The sequence below is a fragment of the Emericellopsis atlantica genome (assembly GCF_019669845.1).
Source record: "Emericellopsis atlantica unplaced genomic scaffold F5Z01scaffold_3, whole genome shotgun sequence".
Classification (NCBI taxonomy): Eukaryota; Fungi; Ascomycota; class Sordariomycetes; order Hypocreales; family Bionectriaceae; genus Emericellopsis; species Emericellopsis atlantica.
The window spans coordinates 980007-1004849 of record NW_025764705.1 but is presented as its reverse complement, the minus strand read 5'-3'; the positions used below and the strand labels follow the sequence as shown (position 1 = coordinate 1004849).

Sequence of the window (24843 nt, the reverse complement as noted above, 5' to 3'; positions counted from 1 at the left end):
GTGTGTGGACCAAAGTAGCGGTTTGCATGTGACTTGTCGACGACAGACACTGGTGGTGTCTGCGGACTCCAGTCCAGTCTGCTGGTCTGCTGGAGACGGGATGAGCCGACCAATTGCCTACGCCTCTGAGAGTAGCGAGAGCCCTGGTATTCTTGGGACATTGAGAGCTATCAATGAACCAGGGATCTGGCGCAAGTTTGCATCTGCACTATCCCTTGCCCTGACCCTGGCCACCTGAGGTCCTGGACAGGTTTACAGAACCACATAGACCTTGATGCATGTGACGTGTATCTTTCTTGGCGGCGGGCCCTTCTTTGGCAAGCTCGGGTGCATGCCCTCGAGGCTTGACTAGGTCGATCGATGCCTAGAGATTACCACCCTTGCAGATGAGACAACAATACGTTGTATGTCACACGCCAGACAAGACGCCCCTTTCAGTGGGTTCACTCATACAATCTGCATCTGACGGCTTCATATGTTTGCCTGGTGAGGAACGAGTGCACGTCAATGACGGAAGGCGGACCGAATCAATGCGTACCAATTGCAACTGCATCGACTAATGAAATCCAATATGCCCTGCAGCAGCAGCTGCTGCCTTCTCTCAAGGGGGCTGTGTCATCGGTGATCTTGGGAGACGACTCCCAGGCCAATTGTTGCCAAGTGACACGAGCCTGGTTAAAATTTGCGCCTCTTCTTGACAGGCCCAGCCGCTGCTTTTCTTTCAAGCTCTCGCTTGAGTTCCTCTCGCCGTCTATCAGCCCTCTCCGTAGAAGTTTCCCTGTGGGCAGAATCGACTTCCTTTGCTTCGGTTCGGCCTCGTTCACCCGGTGATGTACTGTTTGCTTTTGCCGTAGCTTCTGCACCCTTACCCTTGCCGATCATGCCAAGCTTTAGTCGGCCCGAGGGAGCTCTGTCGCCTGGTTGTTTATCGACATGCCCCAACTCGTCTTCAGTAGCAGGTTGCCCAGGCGTGGCCTTTTTCGTACCACCAACGATGTGTCCCAAACGGGGCTTGACTGGGGTTCTTTGCGTTGGCCGTTGTGAAGGTGGGGAGGTGGCTCTGGCGCTCTCGCCATCTTTACCGCTAGCGTCGGATGCTGTGTCGGAGGCCGCTGTATCTTGTCCAGCCAGAGTTGCCGTTGTCTTTGTAGCACCACTTGGTGAACGATCAGCTCTTGCCTGGGGTCTTTTCCCTATTGCGCCTAGACGCGGTCCAGCCACCATAGCTTTGGCCTTTGGTGATCTTGATACAGGCGTACTTGGCCTTCTGACGCGACCAGAGTCATCTTCACCTTCGCTAGCAGTTGATGCGTCGTCTTCAACTGCCCCCGCGCCTTGATCGATCCTCCTGGATGCCGAGGTGGCAAGATGAGGAGGCGTAGCCTGCACCTGAAACCCATCGTCGTCGGCACTGTTTTCCTCGGGCTCAGGCGGATCTGTCAAAGCAGGTCTTCTCAGTCTGCTCTGTTCCGGGACAGAGGGCGTTGTACGCTGCGGCAACTGCACAGTCCCTCTCAAATCCAGCCACCAGCTGTCCAGCTTTGGAGAGCTATCCAAGTTGAGCGACGTGTACCGAGTGTGCTGTGCGAACACATCCTGCACCAGCGTTTGGATGTTCTCGGGCGACTCGTCTTTGTGCAACTCGCTCTCCCATGCACCAAGATCAAACGGTGCGAGACCCTTGACTTTGGATTCTGCAGTAGCTCTGCTGACCTTTTTCTTCCCAGACAAGGTGTGAAAGACGTGTTCGAGACCTGTGCCGGTTGCTTCAAGCTTGTCCGACAGTTTCGTGAGCACTGCATCCTTCTGTGCAATCTTGGACACCAGAGACTCTATCGCACGGTCGCGGGAATGTTGAGCCTGTATAAGAGGCAGTACAAAAGAGGTGGCAAGCTCTGAAGGCGGAGCTTTGGACAATTTGAAGGGCCATTTCAGGGGCTGCAGCCCTGGTATAGGGCAGTGCGCCTTGAGAATCAGGGCCTCGTCGTCTGCGGCGAGGCTCAACGTTGCCTTGGCGTCCTCGGTATGCACAGGACTGATTGCTGCCCTCAGAATCTCGAGTAGCCTTGCCATGTTCTCCGAGGTTTCGCTAGGATCGATTGGCGCTTCTTCAGACCACGCTCTCATACAGATGGCCTTCCTGTCGAGCTTATCGATCCACAGGTTGGCCAGGTCTGTGACACGCAAAGTGTACGCTGTCGTCCCCGTCTCGAATGATGCAAGTAGCACCGGCAGGTCAGAGCGACCTGACAGAGGTAGCGGTTGCCACATTGCACTTGCAGTCATGGTCGGTGATGAGCGCTGGGCCCGGCTCTGGCAGTTGGCATGAACTGTTCTCACGCGAGATTTCCTGGTCCGGACGCTATGACCATCGAGTTGTCAAAGCAGCTCGCGTCGCGACCCGCACCAGCCAGCACTGTGCGACGCTCACCGCTGCCTCAGGCCTTTGCTCTTTCCACGATGCCTGGGATTGCCAGGTGTCAGGACTCACAACTCAGATGACGGAGGATCCCTGACAATGGATGCTGGTGCGCTGTGCATCTGCGGATACCACGTGGTGCTGTCGATGCGGCACGAGCCTTTGTGCGAAAGCCACGACCTATGGGCGTGCTTTTAGTACGAGACACGCGAGGTCCCGTCCGTGTGTATTCGCGACACACAGCGTCACTTGCAAGAGCACCAGTCTCGCAACGAGGTCAGACAGATGTCTCGGACGATAAATGTCGTCCTTTGAGGTTGTTGTGCAAGTGCAATGGAGGATAGTGGGAGTGAGTCGTCAAGATGAGTTAAGGCAGCCACCGCGTCTGGGCTCTGGCAGGCGTGACGTGGAAAGTCAGCTGACGTTGACGTCGACGTTGCAGGGTCACAGGAAGACCAGTTTTGTCGCCGGGACTCCAGCTCCACGCGTGATACAATCATATCAAGGAGTTGAGCTGGGCATAGTCTGAATTATTTCAGAGCTCGCTACCACGTCTATTGTCAGAATTCGTAGACTGACCTGCCTGCTGTCCGTCAGGCTTCGAGCAGGCGTGTGCTGCCGCGCTAGCCTAATATGGCACTAGCGCCAGCCGACCAATCTTCAAATCTTGTTTGTCCAAGATGCATTCCATCTTTTGCACTGCTCAAAGAACATGAAGCGAACCATCATTGATCGGGGACCTCAAAGCACAGTTTCTCGGCCGAAACACTCCCTGCGCGATTGAGTCGCATTGCCTCCAGTACTGCGGTTGGGCTGAGCTTCCCAATCGTCTTGACACGGGGAGGCTTGATTAGACCCTCTGAGAGCAGTTTCGGAAGTTCGCTGTACAGCTCGGCGCTGAGTTGGTGGTTCTCCATCATCACCTGGAGCGGTATCAGAGTCAAATCCAAAGAAGGTGGAAGCTAGGTCAGGGCAGCAGGACTCACCGGCCAATGCGCAGTGCCGCGATAGGTGTGAGGCGTTGGGAATGCTGTGAACACAAACACGTCTGTGACTGTGACGCTCTTTGGCACATCCTGGGTATTAGTCTTGCCCGGCCTCACTGTGCAGAGAGCCCCTTTGCCTCCGTTCAAGGCAGAGGCCGCAGTCGAGGAAGAGTCAACTGAGCCAATCGTGTCAAAGACATGGCCAAGTGTGGGAAGCGTGCTCTGGATCTTGGCTGCGACTTCAGGATCTCTGTAGTCAAAGACGTGAGTCGCTCCCGCACTCCGAACGAAATCAAAATTTTGGGGACTGCACGTCGTTGCCACAGTGTAGCCGTGGAGCTTGGCTAGTTGAATGGCGCAATATCCAACAATGGCTATTGTAAAAGTCGTCAGCATCACAGTACATTGATAGATATTGGAATGGAGGCCGCCATACAACTTCCACCCCATACGAGGATGGGTCTCCCAGAGCCAGGAGTGTCGCGCGTAAGATTCAACGCTGTATTGGAAAAAAGAGCCAGATAGGCAGTGTTCATCGCGAGCGGAATGGCACAGGCCTCGTGGTGTCCAATGCTAGCAGGCACTTTGAAAGACAGCCTTTCATCAGCGATGCAGTGTGTTCTGCAGATGTCAGTACGGATGTCAGGGGGGCTCAGTGACGGACAACACTCACGAGTACGCTCCAAGTCCCTTGATTTCACCTCCCCAAACCAGAGCGGCGATTCTGTCACCGACTTGCAGCTTTTCGACGCTGGGATGAGTATGCGTCACGGTACCAACAAAGTCACAGCCCAGTACTGCCCCATCCCCGAACGCTTGGAGATCGAACGCGAGTCCTATGATGAGTTGAGCTGATGCGTTGTTGCAGTATACTGACGAGAGACATACTGTCGGTGGGATTGAAAGCAGCCAGTTCCACCTTGACGTAGACTTGGTGGGCCTGCAACTCAGGGAGGTCAACCTGAGCGAGGACCAAGTCGCTCTGTTGTTGCGTAACCGCGGTAGCGGTCATGGCGGCACTGCCGGAGGAAGTCATTGTGTTCGCAACTGGGTTCGCAGGGCGAATGTAGGAATTTCTGAAGCGTGGCGGGAAGGTAAATGAAGCCCTGCTAAATATACGGCAGGCTCCTATGCGCATCTGCCCATATCTCAAGGGGCTCATAAGTGCCTTCTTATGTCCACTCTGGAGGTTGATTTCGTGCCGCCTAGAGACCCTACGTAATGCGACGAGCTCAGACGTGTCGCTTATCAATCCTAGGGCTCCAGTTGAGGTCAAAGTTGCCTTGCAGATCAAAATAGATCGAGACCGATCTCGGACCGTCTTGCAGGCTGCAAGTGGAAAGGAACAGACCGATACGCGTCGGTCGCAACGATTTGTGTTTTTCCACTTTCGTGTTCACGGGCTTGTAATTCATGGCCCATTGAAGTGCCACCTCGAACGTCTAAGCCGGGACTAGCCGAGCTGCTGTCTTCATGTTTATTGCGTACTTACATGTAGTTTCCTGCGTGGAGTTGAGTACTTGCTAGTAGCGTTGGCGATACGACAGGTTGCCATGCACTTCTCTACTAATGTGCTATTCATGTCCTGGAGCTCAGTAATTACATATGACAGGATGGTTCATGTCCACTCATATACGGTTCAAGATGCAAACCCAACATTAGCCCAGTGAACTATGGCCAATGTTCTGCTTTGGTACGCAGCTGGCAGAGGCAAGATGTGCGATCACTATATCTGGAATCCTTTGATATTTGGCTCTCATATATGTCTGCTCGTAATGTGGTTCCAAGATGCCTTCATGTTCCAGTTCCCATAACAAACGGCCTGTCTGTAAAATCAGACGTTAGGCTCGGGATTCTCAGTGTTTCCCCGACCCTCCTGAACTATCATGCTGCCCACGGACGCTGCGTGGCGGAACTTCATGGCCGCGACGTAGTCGGGGTCCTTGTACCATGCTTGAACTGCTTCTTCGCTCGGGAACTCCAGGATGACCATGCGATCTTTGAACGCCTCGCCCTCGAGGGTCGAGATGGGATCGCCACGTGTGAGGAATCGACCACCATGCCGTTTCACAACCGCAGGCGTCAAGTCGGTGTATTTTCGATACGTGGTTGGGTCGTGGACCGACATTTGACACACAACGTAGGCGACCATGTTTGCTGGTATTTGATGTTTGAACTGGATCTCTGCTTTGTGTTGGGGTATGGCGCTTTCCGACGTACCAGCGTCACGAAAGACTTGACGCTTAATACATGTTGAGTGCCGGAGACTTGCTGCAGTTGAATTGGAGATGCACCTCCGGTCTCGGTGCTGCTTGAGGGCCGAGAGCGCAACGTCAATTAGTAATGCTTAAGCTTAATAATTGAATACGGATTTCATCGGCTCAATGAGAAGAGGAGAAAAGTCTGTGTCAAGGAAATTCATTGCTTGGCTCGACTGTAATGACATGCCAAGGTGCGTGAATCGAGACTCTCGGAGCCCTGCACGACGATGTCGTGGATCCCAGGCCCCATGGAGGGAGCAGGTGGCCCTGGATGGGAGCAAGAAAGCGCTTGTGGAAACGCCTTTCGAGATGGACCTCTGGATTCAGAATCAATGGAGGACGTAACTATCGTGAACATGTGCTGCGTACACATCAATGCTGGTGCGATGAACGGGCTGCAGCAGCACGTGTGTATTTCGAGTTTGCAAAAGAATCATGAAACCATTCATCTTGATTAAGACGTCCTGTGAAATGAAACAGTGTTCCATTGGCTCCATCTCAGAGTTGGACAGCACCAGTCATCACAACAACGGCACTGCCCCCGAGCGATATCTCCTCGATGTTGGCCAGGCCGTTCTCCAATTTCGACTTGACTTCGACCACAATATCGCTCTTCCTCCCCATCTCTACCCCCTGGGTGATCTCGAACCTGGTCATGTCTCTGACAGCCTGTTCCTGCATGGCTAAGTAAGCCCCCAGAGTAACGGCTGCAGAACCTGTAGCTGGGTCCTCGGATGCTAGCTCGACCATACGCGCCCTTATATGCTCGACCGACTTGCGATCCGTGTCTACATTCCTGCCATCGCTTTCCGCTTCTCTGTCGCTTCCGTCCATAGGGACGTAGTAGTAGCGGTAACAGAAGCTGCTTCCCCATGGTCCCGCATCGAGTAGAAGGCTTTGAACAGCCTCGTCGAAATGCAAGCGAGAAGCTGTCGATACACGAGACAGGTGTTCGAGACTGGGCAATTTCACCAGCAGAGCTGTCATGCCCTTGACGATGCTCACGGCAGGCGCCTTCAACTCCGCTTCGCGAACGGTCTCGTCCGAGCTCAGCGAAGCGGCAATTGCGTCGTGTGCTCTCTGCCGCGAGGGGCTGCCCAAATGCTCGACCTGACTCTGCAAGACGTCTGCCAATGTCCGCGAATGGATGTGCAGGTCGTGAGCGACAGTGATCTGGACCGGGTCGGGCGAATCCGACTGCGCATCGCTTCCTGGGAGTCGGCTGATGGGAAAGATGCCGGCCTTGAGCTGCAGGGCGTTGGTGTCCCAGCGCAAGTGGTTCATGATAAGGTGGGCGGTGCCAATGCTCGGGTGGCCTGCGAAGGGCAACTCTGTCTCCGTGGTGAAGATGTCGGCCCGGCAGGGGGGTTTCTGTCCGTCGACAGACATGCTGGTGGTCGACGCAGAGTCGGGCACATACAGAAAGACCGTCTCCGAGAGGTTGAACTCACGCGCAATGCGTTGCTTTGCTTCCTTTGGCAGTCGTTCGCTCAGAGCCGCAGGAACTAGCACAACAGCAAGAGGGTTGCCATGATACCTTTGCGTGGTGAAGACATCGACCGTGACAAAGTCAAGTGTCGAGGCGCCGCCTTCGTGTTCCTGACGGTTGCTCATGATGGGCTTCTGTGGTTGATGGCAAGCCAGTTGTCCAAGTGTGCGTGATGTGCGTGCAAGTACTTGACGCTGCTTCTGTCGAAGGTTGCAAAGGATACATGTATGAGCAATCACTCTGCAACCTTGACGGAGAAATGCCCCACACGAATTGCGGCCCGTGAAGTCCCACGATGTAAGATGGCCGGGCGGATCATCAACATTCACTCCCTCCTGCAGCCGAGGGAGGGGACAGAAGCTTGGGTCATCTGTGATACAGGACCGCAATTGCGCCTGTAGTAGCAAGTGGAGAAGCACAAGTGATTGGAGTCTCAAGGCTTAACTGCACCTCAGGCTTTAGCAAAGGTGAGGTGGATGTTTTCGTTGTGTCACTTTGAAGTGTGAAGTTTGAACCGCCGTTGGGCTCCGATGTCGGAGGATAATCTCTTATCCACGCGGCTAGTAGCCATCTCTGTCAGTAATTGCGCACTTCTGAAGAGAAGAGCCGGAGCTAGCAACGCCTAGCTTCCCAAGTCTCATACCACTCTGCCCCATGCACTCAAGTCTTCTAGTCCTGCAATGCTTTGCCGTGGCCAGCCGTTACGGTAAAAGGAAATATTTGATGGACACTGCTTGGTAATAGGTATAGTTACGTAAGATGCACGAAGTGCCGACAGTTGATGCTACGACCAGTCGTGGACTCGTGGTCATAAAACGACCCCTGCCAGCCATGACTCCAAGTTCGTGAGGATGATCAGTCTCACATTCGATTCGACACACGAGCACCATGGCAAACAAAACTGCAGTCAACACGGCCAATGCGCCCAAGGCCCTCCCGGGCATCTACAATCAAGCCATTGTCGCGAATGGCATGGTCTTCTGCTCGGGTGTGGTGGCGCTTGACAAGGACACCATGAAGATCAAGGAGGGTGATGTGAAGGCCCACACCGTACGTTGTGCTTTTCGGATGCGTTTTGGCTGATGGAACTTGAGCAACTGACATGCCACAGCATGACATTATACAGAACCTCTCTGCCATACTGGAGTCTGCCGGTACAAGTCTCGAACATGCCGTCAAAGTGAATGTGTTCCTGTCCAACATGGACGACTTTGCCGCCATGAATGAGGTGTACATGCAATACTGGGGCGACGTCAAGCCTTGCAGAACGTGAGTCTATCTGGCCCAGGCCAAACGTTCAGCTCTACCGTGGAATGAAACTGACCAGAGATATCATAGCTGCGTTGCTGTGAAGACTCTGCCTTACAACACGGACGTCGAGATTGAGTGTTCTGCGGTTTTCCCCTGATTGCAACATCGGTGGTGGTGGTGTTGCAGGGCGCGCGCCTTTGGCCTCAGCCCTCGCCCAACAACAGATCTCATAGAAGCTCTTATGGTCCTGCGCGACTCTACCGCAAGGGATAGGTGGCTGGCTACTTGAGGTTTGAGGGCAGACGACGGCCACGACACAGTTATTCTGGGGTCCTAATCTTCAAAATATTGATTTCGATTCCAGCTCCATTGCGAGATATCTTCGTTGCTTGTAATGCATTCGAGTCTGGGTTCCAATCCTGTCGTAGAACGCGGGCACAGTCGCACACCCAAATTCTCTCCTTAAGCAGCGAAACAAGAACAAATCTGTGCTGGGCTTCCAGCTAAAAGAGAGAGAAAAAGCTGCAGGGGGAGACAATGAACACGCCCGGGGATCTCAAAATGTCGTCGCGAACCGAATCTACCATCTCCAGAGTTTGTTTTGATTATCGCTACAAATCACGTGTTTGGTTGTCAGTAAGGTTGCAGCTTTGGCGCCTTTTCCTCTGGGACCATTCCCTCCCTGGCTAGAGGCTAGGCTAGAGCCTAGGGCCCCTAGAGCCGCGCCGAAGACGTCATGGACTCACGACTGGACACGGGCCAGCCGCCAGGCATTGAAGGCAGGAATTAAAAAGAAACGCGACAATGGACGCCAAAACGTGGCTGTAAAATGATCGCTTTGCGAGCACGCGTCTTGTTCAAGCCAATTTCTTGCGTTTTGCGCCAATCCACCACAACCAGCTTCTACGCCACGATGGCTCCTCGTAAAGCGCCTGCGAAGCGCAAGGCTGCATCCTCTCCACAGCCAGATGCAATCGACAGCAAGAAGGCCAAGACGGAGACCAAGAGCTCAAAGGCCAATGGCTCGCGCCAGTATCACCCAATGGCCGACGAGGCCGAGAGAAACGGGATCGTCATCCGAAAGTACTACCCTCCTGAGATGAGCAACCAGCGCGCTCGCGCATACACCACTGGAGACATTCCGCGCCCTATCGAGGATCTTCAGGCTGCCCTGGAGGAGACGGCGGACGAGCGGAGGGGCGTCAAGGTGAAGAATGCCGTGGTTCACTGGTTCAAGATGGACCTGAGGCATACAGACAACAAAGCGCTGGCGCTCGCAAGCGAAAAGGCCAAAGAGGCTGGCGTCCCCTTGATTGGCATGTACCTCGTTAGCCCACAAGACTACGAGGCGCATCTGCGCTCGCCCCCTAGGGTTGACTTTATGCTCAGAACCCTCGAGGTACTCAAGGCCGATCTTGCCAAGCTCGACATTCCGCTCCATGTCGAGACGGTGGAGCAGCGCAAGAAGATCCCGGATCGGATCCTAGAGCTGCTCGAGGAATGGGGCGCCAACCATTTATACGCCAATATGGAGTACGAGGTGGATGAGCTACGTCGCGAGACGCACCTGGTGCGCGATCTCTCCGAGAACGGGAAAGCTTTTGAGGTGGTCCACGATACCTGCATTGTTCCTCCTGGAGAGCTCACGAGTGGCTCTGGCAAGCAGTACGCCGTGTACTCGCCTTGGTTCAGGGCTTGGGTCGCACACATCCACGAGAACCTCGATCTTTTGGAGTTATTCGATCCCCCAAGCAAGAATCCAGATGTTGCTCGCAAGCAGTTCGCGAAGCTCTTTGACTGTCCCATACCAGACCTGCCCGAGAACAAGTCACTCGACGACGAGGAAAAGAAGCGGTATCGCTCGTTCTGGCCTTGTGGTGAGCATGAAGCCCTCAAGAGGTTAGACAAGTTCTGCGAAGAAAAGATCTCGGGATACGCAGCCGGGAGGAACATCCCAGCCGGCAATGGCGTGTCGAATATATCGGTGCACCTGGCGGCCGGCACTCTGAGCGCGAGGACGGCCGTTAGGACGGCGCGGGACCGCAACAAGACGAAGAAGCTGAACGGGGGCAATGAGGGCATCGCAACTTGGATCAGCGAGGTTGCGTGGAGAGACTTCTACAAACATGTGCTAGCCACCGCACCTCACGTCTGGTAAGGTCTGATTCTGTCTCCCAGGATATACCCACTAACGTCAGTCAGCATGAACAAGCCGTACAAGCCGGAGTACTCCAACATTCAATGGTCGTACGACCAGGCCCACTTCAAAGCGTGGTGTGAAGGCAAGACCGGCTTCCCCATTGTCGACGCGGCGATGCGCCAGCTCAATCACATTGGGTACATGCATAATCGCTGCCGCATGATCGTGGCATCATTTCTGGCCAAAGACCTCTTGATCGATTGGCGCATGGGCGAGCGGTACTTTATGGAGCACCTGATTGATGGCGATTTCGCGAGTAACAATGGCGGCTGGGGTTTCAGTGCCAGTGTCGGTGTCGACCCCCAGCCATACTTCCGCATCTTCAATCCCCTCTTGCAGAGCGAGAAATTCGATCCGGATGGGGAGTACATTCGCAAGTGGCTGCCAGAGCTGAAGGATGTGAAGGGGAAGGCTATCCATGAGCCCTACGGCCGGGGCGCTGGCGGCATCGCCAAGAAGAATGGATATCCCGAACCGATTGTAGAGCACAAGAACGTTCGTGAGAGGGCCCTGAGCGCGTACAAGGAAGGTCTGGCTGTTGAGAAGTAGTGGCACACGTGTAGCTAGTGGTTAAGCGAGAATCTGTTCCATTCACATAATCAGTTTGAGCGAGCGCCGAGGATTTGTGTGACCCGTATCTGTACCATGGCTAGGAACTTGACCGCCACGGCTTTTTGCAGGCCACCGTCAATCTGCGGCTCGGAGACTATCAAAGTAGTCCCAGACCCCTCGACCACCGATCAACCCCCAGAGGGACTGGCTGTCCGAGGGGCCTTTGCTCGCCGGGTGCCCATGAATCGTTACGATATCGCAGCGGACGTGGAAAGAGCTTGTGGTTTTGAAATCGAGCCGAACGCCCTGAATTGGAAATGCTAGATGCAAGCCAACTCTATTGCCACCTGTTCCTCCGGGAATACGTTTCCATAACCGACTCCCCAGAATCTCATTTCGTCAACGGCGTGGTCGTGAAATCGTTTCCGCCCCGCCGCCCCAACTCTTCCTCCCTCATTGCTTTTTGGTCGCTTAGATCCTCTGCCCGCTCCAGACGTTCTTGAGGAGGCCGTCCCGTTGCGCGAGGCGGTTCATCGAGTCGTCGGACTCACCCATGGCGCGGATGAAGCCACAGAGAGCGTAGGTGTGGTTCTCGCCGGTGATGGCGCGGCCGTTCTCGTCGACCTTGGCAATGTTGATCTGGACGGAGCCGTGGTCCTTGGCCTTGATGATGCGGTTGGTGGCGCTGCACTTGCGGGGGACGTAGCTGTCGCAAATTGTCAGTACTCTCGCTCCATCTTCCTCGACAATGGCCATCCTCACAGGTCCACAATCTCGCCGCGGTCGTTCTCCATGTTGTCGGATTTGGGGGGAGTTGGTGAGGATTAGGTTGAACGTGTCGTTTGGGGGTGGATTTGGCAGCGCTGGGGTGGAATGTTCGAAAAGTTCGCTGTGACTGAATTTGGTGTGGTCCAGCGCAATTTCGTGGGGCCGCGAGGGCTTTGTGCGGTCAGGTGACTTAGCCCACGTGATTGCGCGGCAGTCTCGCGCGACCCGTGCCGCTGCCACCGTGACGGTCGGCCGAGCTGAGCCCCACCAAGTGGATAGCTTGAAGTGCAGGACCAACCCATTCCTCGATGTTCAAGGGCAGCTCCAGTTGAGACGTCAATGACGGTCGCAACCCCGGCCAGAACAGCCGACGCCCTGCTGATGACAGACCGACCGACACGATAACTCGACTGCTGCGCTACACGAGTCCGAGATGCGCTCTGCGCACTCGGCTGACGACGATCAGCGCAATGACCTCTCCCGATGTATTTCTCTCGTCACCACTTCGGGCGCCATCGCGACGTGAACCTTCCTCCCCAGACGACCTACCATCGTTGCGCGAACTCGTATCTCAAGCTTCATCCCGACCTCCCATCAAAAGTGGCAGTAAGGCTACCCCGATCCCTGAGGGAGTCGTGACATCTTTCACGAGTGCGCGGGACCATTGGGAGGCCGCACTTGCCGCAGGGAGGAATGAGGACCCAGATGCGTCGGTGATTGAGATAGAACCACCACCGCCACCACCACCTGGGCCTTCAGAAAAAAAGCCACGCAAACCACGCGCGAAGGCTGCAGTAAGACCAAAGAAGGCCACCACCACCACCGCAGCCGCTGCGAAAGGGAAGAAAGTAGGCCCAGAATCTGTAGCAAAGGCTAGGCCGTCCGTGTCAACTGGGTCGCCATCTCGAGAAGAGCCGTGGAGGAAATATGTCGCCAGCCCTCCAGCAAAACACACCGGCCGTGACGGAGCAAAGGATGAGGCCGGTGATGCTGCTGCGGCGGGCACTTCGCTGGTTGCCCCAGAGGATGTCCTCGCGCATGACCCAATAGTTGACAACTTGGTGGCCGCCAAGACAGCAACGGCAAAATCCCGCGCAAAGAGGTCGAGGAAACAAACGGGCACTATGAGCGGCCATTTTCAGAGCAAGGAGACGTCTCCGGCGGACCCCCCGAAAGTCGAGGCCGAGGCGGAGCACTTTCCGTCTATAGAACGTGCAGCAGAACGCAGACTTGACTGGACACCGCCAAAGCCTCAGGCGGATATTGTCGAGGGGCCGTCGGACGTCTCGTTGGTTCAGGAGGTCAGCTCTTCGGCCGCTGGAATTAATCGAGCTGACTTCAACACCATGGTGCGGAACTATGGCTGCGACGAAGAGATGGACAGGGATGCCATCACCGTGTCCGAAGAGCACTCGAGCTTCATGAAAAAGCGGAAGCTAGTTGAACTGGTGCAAATGAAGAACAACAGTCGACAGGAGAAATCACCTACCAGGGAGAAGTCGCCGGCGAAGCAGAGTGCGCCGAAGAAAAAGGCACGCACGATAACCGATCTGGCCACCGCAGCCTACAGACAGCCTGACCCGGCTGCACAAGAACCACCCTCTGCAACGATAATGGATCTCTTTGACAGCCCCGACGGCACGGTAAAGCGCGGGGCAGCGAGCGACGCCAAGGGCAACGGCAAACAACGAAAGAAGCCCGCCAAGGCACCAAAGAAGAAGGCTGAGCTACCGAGGCGTCTTCTGCTATCGCCAGAGACGGCGTTAAAAGAGGTGTCCAAGCAAGATTTTCTATTCGGTACATCGAGCCAGTTGGCGAGAGAGCAGTCGCCTTCGACGTTAAGAGACATTCAACAAGCGATCAAAAACTCGACCCAACTTGAGCTTGACAACATGAGCGATCCGTTCAAGAGTGATCCTATAGAATCTCTTGAGCGACCCAAACTTTGGCGCTCCGGTCACCGCGACGCTGACGGCCAGCTCTTCCACTCGCTGCTCGTTGATATGGCCGACGACAGCACCTTGGCATTGCGCGAACCGGCAGACGATGATGATCCGTTTGGTTATGTCCAAGCAGACAACCCGGTCGAGAGGCGACAACCATCGGACAGCGCTGTGGATGAAGGTGCTGACGTTGCGATAACGACAGAGCGTACAGATGACATGACACAGAAGCAGCCCGTGGAAATCATCAGCGACGATTCATCGTTCTCAAGTAGCCAACTATCGATCAGCTCTGACATGCAAAGACGCAAGGAGGAGACGGCCACCACTACACAATTGTCCTCGATTGAGCCATCTCTACCGCAACTGCATCCGTCCACCGAGCAATGCCTGTCAGTCCCGCAGCAGGTTCGCCCACGATTCGAGCGATACTCGGACGTCCGGCTGGCACAGACTGTCAAGAGCTATGGCTTCAAAACACTGGATAAGAGACCAGACATGATTGCCTTGCTGGATCAGTGCTGGAAGAGCCAGGCATCCGCTACTCCGTCGGGCTCACACTGCTTCTCGACTTCCAGACAAGTCGGCGAGCCACTCGCGTCGAGGGGCGCATCACAAGGTGCCACCAGCCCTGCCAAGCCTCGAGGGAGGCCGAGGAAAATAAGCGTCAGCGCAAGCGAGTCCCAGGACCCTCCACCGTCGGCGCAAGCCGTCGAGTCGCCCAAAAGGCCGCGAGGACGCCCAAGGAAAGATGCATCAAGTCCTGCCAAGGCAGCATTGTCAAAACCACGAAAGAGCCCGCAAAGGGTAGTCAGGGCACCTCACACAGCGGGGAAGGCTACCTCGCCTGCACAGAAGAAGCAGCCTGCGAAACAGATCGTTGAGATTCCAGATTCCGAGTCGGACGGCGAGGAGAACCTGACTTCGTCGTCACCTTCACAGTCATCTTCGCCATCGCCATCACCGGTGCAAGCTGATTCCCCGCCACGCGACATTGACGTGTCCGCCTCCACAGTCGACGGCGAGGGAGACGTTAGCTTGGCTATTGCCCCCGATGACAGCGAAGAGGCACTCTTTGGAAGCATCGCCAGAGCTGTGACGTCCGCCCCTCGGTCCACCGATCCAGATTTCCCATCGTGGTACGAGAAGATACTCCTCTACGATCCCATTATTATAGAGGAGTTGACCTTGTGGCTCAATACCGGACAGTTGGGCAAGATAGGGCACGACGGTGAGGTCAGCCCCGCAGAGGTCAAGAAATGGTGCGAGTCAAGGAGTATATGTTGCCTCTGGAAGGTCAACCTGCGCGGCAAGGAGAGGAAGAGGTTATGAGGCGTGAGCAGGCACCTCGATTTTGGGATACCACACAATGTTTTTCTGTAGCAACAGATTACGACTTATGACCACTACACTATCATCATCATAATTCATTCTCCAATCGTCACATTTCTCGTCAAAGATTGGGTTGAGAGAATGTGTTTTAACCAGGGGTCTTTGTGGTGGTGGACCCAGGACCTCGGCACAACGCGTCGGCCCCCCCGCAACGGGATCGGACGTGCCACCAGAACCAGACAGGCAGACCAATACATCGGCTCGGTTCATCATACGCTCAGATGTACCCCGGATTTCCGCTACCGTAGCCATGTCTTTGAGCACGCGCTGGCGGCCAGCGTTGCTCAGTCGCACCTCATTCATCATCCGATTGAGAGCAGCATCGCCCGCGCGCTCAGCACCGTCCACCTCCGCTGCCATGCCTCGCCGCTCTGCATCGTCCACATCCACAGCCAAGAAGGTCATGTCGCCACGTCCTTCGTCCAGCGTAGTTCTTCTCTCGCCTCACAACCAAGTGCTGCTTCTTCACCGCGTCAAGACATCAACGTCCTTTGCCTCGGCTCATGTGTTCCCCGGCGGCAACCTTGACCCGTACCATGACGGTGACATCCCAGAAGAAGGCAGTGAGGGCCGACACAGAGATGGGTTAGCGTATCGCATTGGCGCGATTCGCGAGACGTTTGAGGAGACGGGCATCCTGCTGGCCAAGAAGAAGAATGGGGATGGGCTCGTGGAGGTGCAAGCTGACGAGAGGGAGGGTGCTCGGAAGAGGATCCACGGGAACCAGATCCGGTTCACCGACTGGGTGGACTCGATAGGAGGCACACTTGACACAGGTGAGTCTCCCTCTCTTCCTCAAGCTTCCTGAATCCTCAGGCGGTCGAATTAATGATGTGAGAAATCACGCATGTGCTGACCCAGAGGCAGATGGCTTGGTACCGTGGACACGATGGATCACGCCAACCAACGTGCCCAAGCGCTTCACCACACAAATGTACCTGTATCTGCTCCCACTTGCCTCCTCACTGCCGTCCGAGATGCTCGTGCCGACCCCAGATGACGGCGTCGAGCACACAGCGGCGACCTTTGCCCCCGCCCAGGAGTTCCTCGCCAGGCAGCAAAGGAAGGAGATCATCATGTTCCCACCCCAGGCCTACCTCGCATGGCATCTAACGCGGTTCATCTCCGACACGGCCACGGACCTGGAGACGTCGACACGCCAGCGACAGGCGTTGCTGGACTACATCCATAGGGTGCCCACGGGGGACTCGCCGAGGGCACGGGAGCATGCGACCAGCCAAATCGCCTGGGGAGACAAAGTCATGAGCCCGCATAATCTGTTCATACGGGAGAGCGATGGACGTATCGTCCTGGGACTCGACAAGCCGGGCCCGGAATTGAAGGGCTCTGGGCGAGGTGGTGACTGGGAACATGTGGTCTATGTGCGGTTTGCCAAGGGCGGGCCTACGGAGGTGGAAATAAAAAGGCGCGAGGAGGCCTTGCGGGAAGAGAAAGAGTTCAAGGCACAGAGAGAGAGTAAGCTCTAATCGAGTCGAGAAGACGTGCTTATGTACATTTGGCAGTTATAGACAGACGGACGCCTCGATGTCGATAGATGTCCAACAGATAAGTCAACCCACGCCAGTCAGTCAGAAAGTGGCCCACCCTTTCATCCATCTCATCCGCCAGATCCTGTAGGCTGCTTTTAGTCCTTTCCTTCACCATTATAGCCTGCTGGATAGCAAAGGTCCCTCGTGTTGCCATGGCTGTCGGTGTACGGTCCGCATTCTTCGTCCGGTTCGCACGGCGGACGGCAGACGGGTGCATTCTGCCTCGCGACAATATCATTGAGGGTTCGCGGGTCTGGCAGGGCCATCACTGAGCTAGCCAAGCCCAGGGCGAGAGCCAAAACGGGGAGTTGGACCATCATGATGTTGAGAGCTAGAACAACGGTGCGTAAAAGGTACGGACCGCGTGGTGTGTGTATATGCGTGTATGGATGCAGCACATCACGGACAACGGCATGGCGGAACGTGGGTTCTCTCTAGCTGTATATATCCCCCCGCCCCAGACACGCACATTCCTGTCTCACCTCTTGTCATTCCTGTCGTTCCACGTCCTGTCAAAGCTGGCCAGGCTCCTCTGCGCGCTGGGCACCACGTCCACGGCCTTGACGCTCACCCCCGCCGGGCTCTTGAGCATGTACTCCACGGCAGGGCCCAGATCCTCGGGCACCAAGGGCTCATACCCCTCGACAAACTCGTCATGCATCTGCTCATCGTAGCCAACTCTCTGCCGGTGGAAGTGCGTGTCCACCACCCCTGGTCGGAGGGCGAGGACACGGATATCGGTGCCGGTCAGCTCGACGCGCAGCGCGTTGGTGAAGCCCTCCTGCAGTGCCTTGTTGGCGTGGTAGACTGACTCGCCGGGGAACGGCGGGACCTCAAGTGCCGTGGTAGACGTGACGTTGAGAATGGTCCCGCGCTTGGCCTCTCGTACATTCCTCCCGCGTTGAGAACGGCATGGGCGGCAAACATGTACCCATTGACATTGGTCCCGTTCATCTGCGTGACTTGCTCAATCGTGAGATTGGGGAATGGGCTTGGCGCTCCCAATGCCAGCCCTGCGTTGTTGATGAGGACGTCAATGGTGCCCAGCTCCTTCACGGCTGATGCAACAGCGTCGCTGACAGCGGCGTAGTCTTGCACATCGACGGCGTAGGTGAGGGTCTTGCAGCGGAGGGACGAAGACAAGGCGTCGAGCTTTGTCTGTGATCGTGAGAGCAGGATGAGATTGGGCGAAAAGGCGGCGAGATGGCGAGCGATGGCCGCGCCGATGCCCATGGAGGCTCCGGTAATAAGAATGTTCCTGTTTTCGAGTTTGTCCATGGTTACTGCACTGGAATGTGACCAATATGTCCAATCTTGTGGTTGTCTCGGACGTGCTGTGAATGAATGATATGACCTCCTAACTCCATCGTGAGTCGTGGAAGTCTTACTATGACGACACCCCCCGCTCGTGGACAAAGGACGTAATAGCCGATACTCCAACTAAGGTAGACATTATGCTATTGTTGTCTGGTTTGTTTACTCCATATCGCATTTACACATAACGTACATGGCTTCATTCAACGTATCCAGCCGTCTATACATCTCGCCAAAAGTGGTGCTACAGCGGTCCGTGGGATGCCACTGGACCTTGTCCTGGGTGACCTTGCATCCCGCCCATGTCGTACGTCGCAAGTGTGCTCGTCCATTCGGTCCAGTCAAAGTCGCCATCCAGCATGTCCAGGTCCTCATTGGGCCCGATGCCTTGATCAACAAGCGACGGCTGATACGGTCCTAGTGCATCCCAAGCTTCGTCCCACATGTTTTGCGGGGGGTATTGGTCCTGCGATACACCCAGGCCCTGCGACGCAGCTCGAGCCTGCAGCGCCATGGCTTGCCGCCGCAGGGCGCTTTCCCCCGTTTGCATAGCGTGCTGCTGTGGTGTGCCTGTGGCGCTGGAGAAGCTTAGTTTGTTTCCCTGCGAGCAGTCTTCTCCCAATGCCCAGAGCGTAGCAAGGTTCGGGTTGGGCTGGGCCATGATATCGTCAAGCAGTTCCATCGCTGCTACATTTTGATGGTCAGGCGCTCCAGACGCTTGGGATGCCATCGACATGCCCATCGGATTGTTCGCGTGCCGCGCCAAGGGCATACCTATCACTGATGTGTTTGTCGTGTGACTGGTCTGTGCGATATTTGGCCGAACAGTAACCAAGTCCCACCACCTGAGTCGGACCTCGTCCATCCTGCTCTCGTTGCCAGGGGTGGGACCAAAACGGGCTGTTGCTGGGTTTGTGCGCTCGGCCAAGTCAAGGAGACGCGCTGCTTCCGGGTCCGACCGAAGTCGCAACAATTCTGCTTCGCGGTGCCGGCGGGCGCGGAAGAACAGCTTGCGCAGGGGCAGGAAGATGACTGCATGGCCGCTGTGCTTGGCCAACTCCACGGGGTCTAGGTCGTTCATCCGCACAGCCTCCCACGACCGCTCGAGCAGTGCGGACCACGGTCGGCGACCGAGTTCGATCAGGTTGAAGGCGATTGCATGCCAATTGGTGTAGGTCGCGAAAAGCCAGCGGTACCGCCTGCACCTCTCGTCTGAGAGAAGTCTGTTGCCAATTTCCACCACCTCAATGGCTGCAATGAAGACGCGGTCACGGATCGTGTCTTGGTCCGGCACACTGCTGACAGCGCTGTCGTTTCCAGGGAAGACTGTGGTTTGATAGAGATTCAGACACATTTTGGAGACAATGATCCTCGCAATCATGGAGGCCAGGAACCATAGTGGGTCGTTCTGGTCCATGAACCGGTTGACGAAACGCTGCTCGACGCGCTCGTACGCTTCCACGAGAATTCGCTCCTTCTCGGCAAGGTTGATATGGGTGGCCTTGATGGGCAGTTCACCGATGAACCGTCTCGATATCAGTAGGACTTCATATCGACCAAGAGCCACGGCCGTGTCAGACCGCCCTTGGCGGGCCCTAGGCATGTCCTTCGTCTCGGGACAGATGTCTACATCGTTGATGCTTGTGGGCATCTTGGTGTCGAATGCATTCTCGGTGACGACCAAGTCCGAGCCGACTTCTTCGGCTGAGCGAAGGTCGAGCACTAGGATGGCCCACCAAACGCGCCGACGCATCTCTGTCTCAAATGGTGTCATGTCGAATTGTGACCCATCTCTGTGAATGCCCATGCCCTGGGCGATCCGGATGGCCAAGCCGGTCAGTGTCCAGCAGAAGCGGCTATCATCCACAGATCTCACCACAATGAGAAAGAGCGTAAAGGCTTGGAGCACAGCAAGCTCCGAGGTGAACAAGAAGTTGGCCCTGGCGAGCGCCACCTCCAATGCGAAGCGGTATTGGCGCAAGAGGGTCTCCTTGTCAGCATTGAATTCAGCGAGCAGCTCGCCTGGCTCCATCGCCACGACGGCACTGAAGTAGACGGCAAAGACCAGTGCTTCGTGGGCCCGCGAGAGGCGTTCGGGTGTCTGGCGCGCCACCTTCATGATCTCGTCCATTGTGGGTACGTGGAGAATCTTGAGAAGCGGCTCGACCCGATCTTGATACGTCGCCCACAGTTGAGGTGCATGAGATGCTGGGGGGTGGCATGTAAGTAGGTCCACGTCTGCCGCCTTGTAGCCAAATATGAACGCTTGATGATCATCACTGGTAAGGTGTCCTTGAGTGCCGTCGGGCGAGTAGTCGGGGGTATCCTCATAATCTGTTTCATCGGCATCGCCATCCGATAAGCGTACAGTGTCTTTGCGCAAACTGTCAAGCTATGCCCATGTCAGTCATCTCAGGCAGTCAAACTATTCATTTCTCGTCGTATGACTCACCTCGTCGTTCAGCTTGGACCAAAAGAGGTTGGACACATATCGTGTATTCCCCTTGTGATCGTTCAGGACCAGACGGCCAAGACGATGGGAGATGTCTTTTTTCGGACCATTGACGCTGTGCTCGATGTAGTTATCACCTTCAGGACCGCCGGTGTTTGAGACCATCGCGGCAGGAGTCGACATGGAGCCGGAGCCTGTGGACCGCCTTAGGGGCGGATGGCCTGGGGAATTGGGCGAGCCTGCAGAAGAGGGCCCCTTGCTCCCTGACTCGACCTCGATCTGCCCACTCAACTCCTCGACGATCCCTTCCAGCTTCCTAAGTCGCTTTGTAAGCTCGACCTCACGCTGGCTTGTTGTTGACCTTGGCGCTGCATTCGGGTCCCTGGGCTTGGGCTGTCGCGGCGCACGTCCAGGGGCCGGGAAGACGCAGGGAATCAGTGCTCTTCGACAGTTGGAGCACGGCATCTGCTTGTCGCAGCGTACCTTCCGCCTTCGACAGGTGACGCAGGATCGTGGGTTGAGCGCTGGGCCGGAGCCGTCGGATGCAGGAATGGGATCCGTGTAGGCGTCGGGACCCGAGGTCTGATAGACTGTCACATTTCCAGACTGTCGGCCCCCTGGCAGGTTGGCGATGGTGTTTTGGGGCTGAGGGGTGCCGTTGGAGGGGTTGGTGTCGCCCGTGGACACGGACGGCGTCGCGTGCTGGAAGCTCATTGCGGCGAGATCGGTCGGTTCGGTGTGGCGCAGCTGTGTCTGGTCCAGCGCAGTCGACGCCCTTGACTGCTTGAATCGCGGGCGACTGGAGTCTCGGTCGACTTGGATCAGATCTGAGTAACGACCTGTGTGGCGGTAGGCGCGCGGGCGCGGGAGAAGGAAATACGGACGTCGCTATGCAGCAGAGCCTCGATCTACGAGTGCGGCATATCAAACTACGGCACCCGGTGTATTCGGCGATACGCGAGGGGGACAGATGAGCATGCAGTCATGCTCAAGTCAGGGCGGGTTGATAGACGGAAAAGGCGGAAACATGGCGCAGGACAGAATCGTGACTGTGCCGTGAAGGAATCTGCAGGCGGTTGGCTCCGGACGGCATGACGCACCCGTGCTGACTGCTATTATTAAGTACTTAGCCCTAACCTTAACTAGGTAAGGTACTTCTGTACTTGGTATACGTAGTACGTAGTGACAAATAGTAAGTAAGCAAGCGTTTCAACTGACGCTTTGTTACAGATAGGCAAACCAATGGAATACTATTAGCGAATCAAGTCTCGGAGAATCACCCCTGGATACCGTCACCATGTTGGTAGGCTTCGCTCTTGCTCAAGGCGCTGTCTTAACGGCACTCTTTCACATGCATGCGTTCGGAGGGCGGGGGGAATAAATTGCCAATCATGGCATAAATAGCTCAAGGCGACCCGTTGCCTAAAAGTCTGAAAGTCATGTGAAGAACAACAGAATTACTGCCAATTGTAGCCAGGCGTGATTTACCTGCTAAATTTGTAGTACAATCATGTATACTCCGTACCAGTCGTGGTATTGTGCCCAAACCCCGGTGTAAATAGGTCCAATATCACTTTTTGGCAGATCGTTGCGAAATTTTAAATTTTAACCACTGTTTAATCCATACGCCGCCAACACTATGAGTCGTGATGAACTGCTTAAATTTGAAGATGACGGTCCTAACAATTCCCTCGCGTAGTTCTGTGAAGGAATTACTATCTCTATAGCGCATGTTCTTGACGTTCTATTGCTCGCTTCTGATCGACGTAGGGTAGGCTCTACGACCGGATCCCCACTGGTCTTCGAGGAAGGCCCCACCACTGACCGAGCCTGAGCGCTATGTAAGATTAGTTGCCCGGCGTCGCCGGTGGCACGCTCACTTCACGATCAAGCCTATTATGAATGGCGGATACTAAAGTATCGGAGAGAGATGTATGGCAGCATTCAGCAAAGAACACGCCCCAGTCAGTTGGCGCCATGCACAGCGAGCACATATCGCCGACCGGTCCCGGGGTGGGGCCGAGTGACCGGTGGGGCACGGCTCCGTTCCAAGTCGCCCGGCGCCGGAATTGCACTTTCACCCAACCTCAGTTGTCTTTGTGGTCAGTGTTGTACGCGTCTCTGCACGCGTATGATAGTGAGCCCAAGACGACCAGGCGTTTGTTATATATGTTTTCCTACAACATTAACGCGCCCTAGTCTCACATGCTATTAGTTGTGGCACTGTGAAATCACTATAGGCCCTTCCTTGATAACACACCATACCTGGCCTGAGAGATGGTCATATCATTGCTCAGATACGAGCCTGCATGAGCGCATTTCTGTATGGTGGTCATTAGATGCTAAGATTCGCATTGCAGCACTTCCTCATGAAACGTACGGCGTGTTCTTTTGGACTATACGAAACTATGCGCGAAGTGCGCACCGAGCGATATACAATTGCCGCCCTTGGCCCCATGCTATGCATACATGCCAGCTCAACAGGTTCAGTCGTATGACCCTGCCCTTGTCGACGAAGATCGACTGGAACATTACTCTTGACATAACTTCGAACGTTTCCGCCCTTGGCGTCATTGATCCCACGCCGAGAAGAAGAGAGCGTGGATCGCATCACTTGGCTCCTGCCTTGCTGTGGCGATATTGACATACCAAGACAGCACCGTAACTCCGACTGCCATATCTCCCCCAATCCTCGACTGAAGCACAACACCCTCTTCCACAATTCGACCTGGAGTTGCGCGCTGCAACGCTGCGACTTGCGCGGCTGGTAAATGAAATGATCGGCTTCTCCAGACCTTGAAGCCTGTCCGAAGTGCCAGTATGACTTGCTAGGCGCAATACGGCGCAATCATTGGTCTCGCAGAGCCGCATTTTGGGATTTCGATGGTCAAAATGTCCCTCACTGGCCACGTTGGCAGCATGCAATGCAACATAGGTCTGGACGCGGGACGGAATTGGTCAGTTTGTGGTTGTTGGCTGCAGCAGCTGTGTCTTTGCATGGACAAAAGCCACCACTAGACCGGATAATTGGAGTCAACCCAATTGCATCACATGATGGCATGGGACCGGGGATGGTCGGATGACCTGGCGCGCTTTGGGTTGCTGTAGATGAGCGTGCCGGGCCAAGGGGAAAACCCACCTCAGCTCGCATGTTCCACGCCATAGTCTGCTGCATGGCGCATGCGAACAAGGACTCTGACGAGGTCTAAGTCGATGCTCCCACGCCACCACAATGCGTGTCTCGGCAGTGCAGTTCATATCAGAATGTCCACCTACACGACACTGACCGGTCTAAGTCTCGTGGTGGCCAAGACGTCATGGCGCAACTCTCTGACAGGGGAGCCATATCCCAAATAGGTATAAAAGACTCGTTGCTTTCACCGAGTTAATTCAGAAACCCGACTGTACGACACAGCAGCAAACTGCGAGGACAACAGCCTGTACCCCTGAAGCATATACGTATCTGTCTACTTAGGCAAACACTCACCATGTCTCCTCGAAGCGGCAACGATGACCCGCCAGGAACGTACGTTATCAGAGTCAAGACGTGATAGCTGCTGATCATGAGCAGTTACCAGATGGGCCAGTACATGAGTAGCACGGAAGATCCTTGGCCCGCAGGGAGGGGGGTTGAATTTAGGTTCAGTACGAGTAACAGGACACAAGACTCAGCAACAACAAACGATGCGCCGACCCCAGCATCCAACGACACTCAGCAATCGCAAGTCAACGGCCATTCAACTACGACTGTCAACGGTGACCCTCCGAAACGGGATTCATGAACTTCCCCCACGGTTGGATGGACTTACCTTACGCGTGACCACGTGGTAGTTGTGTGTTGCTGTATACAATGGGATTATGTCGAGATATAGCCATGCGGGACGATGTATGTCCGCTTCGATCAGACCGAGACTGTTGAGTTATTCAAGAATGCCGGATACGTCACAGCCTGACATGTTCGCCACAACCAGTGTACATGTAGTGCCAAGTTCGCAGCCGTGATGACCTGGGCCTTCTAAGTATATGGAATGGCGAACGCTCATTGTCATTGGAACGAGCAACGCTATCTGACGTTCGCACTGTCCATTCGCTGAATCGATGCATGTTTCCATGTTGACGCCACGCTGAACGTGAGCCGGGAGCACTTCGCGCCGTGGAGGACCCATGTCGATACATGTACACAAGCAGCTTCCGGCGGCACTCTATGTAGGCAGGGCGCCCCTGGAAAGGGCAATTCTGAGAAGAGCACCAATTGAGGGTTCATAC

General features: G+C 55.4%; 11 protein-coding genes across 11 annotated transcripts; 4 read left to right on the top strand and 7 right to left on the bottom strand.

The window, feature by feature from the left end:
* Positions 1 to 675: 675 nt before the first annotated feature.
* On the bottom strand, positions 676 to 2286 carry F5Z01DRAFT_670848 (XRCC4-like factor-domain-containing protein; the record flags this gene model as incomplete). Its single annotated transcript, XM_046264616.1, has 1 exon — positions 676 to 2286. One exon carries the CDS (start codon positions 2284 to 2286, stop codon positions 676 to 678), a length of 1611 nt encoding a protein of 536 aa, XP_046122117.1.
* An 858-nt stretch (positions 2287 to 3144) lies between these two features.
* On the bottom strand, positions 3145 to 4417 carry F5Z01DRAFT_679404 (chaperonin 10-like protein; the record flags this gene model as incomplete). The annotated part of the gene is made up of 5 exons (XM_046265523.1): positions 3145 to 3342; positions 3406 to 3779; positions 3842 to 4026; positions 4079 to 4241; positions 4294 to 4417. 5 exons carry the CDS (start codon positions 4415 to 4417, stop codon positions 3145 to 3147), a joined length of 1044 nt encoding a protein of 347 aa, XP_046122116.1.
* Positions 4418 to 5239: 822 nt separating this feature from the next.
* F5Z01DRAFT_670846 (uncharacterized protein) lies at positions 5240 to 5557 on the bottom strand (the record flags this gene model as incomplete). The annotated part of the gene is made up of 1 exon (XM_046264615.1): positions 5240 to 5557. One exon carries the CDS (start codon positions 5555 to 5557, stop codon positions 5240 to 5242), a length of 318 nt encoding a protein of 105 aa, XP_046122115.1.
* Positions 5558 to 6164: 607 nt separating this feature from the next.
* On the bottom strand, positions 6165 to 7280 carry F5Z01DRAFT_679401 (uncharacterized protein; the record flags this gene model as incomplete). Its single annotated transcript, XM_046265522.1, has 1 exon — positions 6165 to 7280. The coding sequence occupies one exon, from the start codon at positions 7278 to 7280 to the stop codon at positions 6165 to 6167; it is 1116 nt and encodes a 371-aa protein (XP_046122114.1).
* A 763-nt stretch (positions 7281 to 8043) lies between these two features.
* F5Z01DRAFT_615407 (Endoribonuclease L-PSP/chorismate mutase-like protein) lies at positions 8044 to 8563 on the top strand (the record flags this gene model as incomplete). Its single annotated transcript, XM_046260864.1, has 3 exons — positions 8044 to 8205; positions 8267 to 8424; positions 8494 to 8563. 3 exons carry the CDS (start codon positions 8044 to 8046, stop codon positions 8561 to 8563), a joined length of 390 nt encoding a protein of 129 aa, XP_046122113.1.
* Positions 8564 to 9235: 672 nt separating this feature from the next.
* On the top strand, positions 9236 to 11155 carry F5Z01DRAFT_615768 (DNA photolyase, FAD-binding/Cryptochrome; the record flags this gene model as incomplete). Its single annotated transcript, XM_046260876.1, has 2 exons — positions 9236 to 10560; positions 10609 to 11155. 2 exons carry the CDS (start codon positions 9236 to 9238, stop codon positions 11153 to 11155), a joined length of 1872 nt encoding a protein of 623 aa, XP_046122112.1.
* A 474-nt stretch (positions 11156 to 11629) lies between these two features.
* Positions 11630 to 11952, bottom strand: F5Z01DRAFT_670842 (40S ribosomal protein S21; the record flags this gene model as incomplete). Its single annotated transcript, XM_046264614.1, has 2 exons — positions 11630 to 11864; positions 11921 to 11952. 2 exons carry the CDS (start codon positions 11950 to 11952, stop codon positions 11630 to 11632), a joined length of 267 nt encoding a protein of 88 aa, XP_046122111.1.
* A 106-nt stretch (positions 11953 to 12058) lies between these two features.
* On the top strand, positions 12059 to 15356 carry F5Z01DRAFT_323601 (uncharacterized protein). Its single transcript, XM_046259037.1, has one exon. The coding sequence runs from the start codon at positions 12397 to 12399 to the stop codon at positions 15199 to 15201; it is 2805 nt and encodes a 934-aa protein (XP_046122110.1). The 5' UTR covers positions 12059 to 12396; the 3' UTR covers positions 15202 to 15356.
* A 263-nt stretch (positions 15357 to 15619) lies between these two features.
* F5Z01DRAFT_670840 (uncharacterized protein) lies at positions 15620 to 16748 on the top strand (the record flags this gene model as incomplete). Its single annotated transcript, XM_046264613.1, has 2 exons — positions 15620 to 16037; positions 16129 to 16748. The coding sequence occupies 2 exons, from the start codon at positions 15620 to 15622 to the stop codon at positions 16746 to 16748; spliced, it is 1038 nt and encodes a 345-aa protein (XP_046122109.1).
* Positions 16749 to 17289: 541 nt separating this feature from the next.
* On the bottom strand, positions 17290 to 18089 carry F5Z01DRAFT_670839 (NADP-dependent L-serine/L-allo-threonine dehydrogenase ydfG; the record flags this gene model as incomplete). The annotated part of the gene is made up of 2 exons (XM_046264612.1): positions 17290 to 17704; positions 17743 to 18089. 2 exons carry the CDS (start codon positions 18087 to 18089, stop codon positions 17290 to 17292), a joined length of 762 nt encoding a protein of 253 aa, XP_046122108.1.
* Positions 18090 to 18345: 256 nt separating this feature from the next.
* F5Z01DRAFT_679398 (fungal-specific transcription factor domain-containing protein) lies at positions 18346 to 21291 on the bottom strand (the record flags this gene model as incomplete). Its single annotated transcript, XM_046265521.1, has 4 exons — positions 18346 to 18353; positions 18399 to 18905; positions 18927 to 20517; positions 20578 to 21291. The coding sequence occupies 4 exons, from the start codon at positions 21289 to 21291 to the stop codon at positions 18346 to 18348; spliced, it is 2820 nt and encodes a 939-aa protein (XP_046122107.1).
* Positions 21292 to 24843: the final 3552 nt, after the last annotated feature.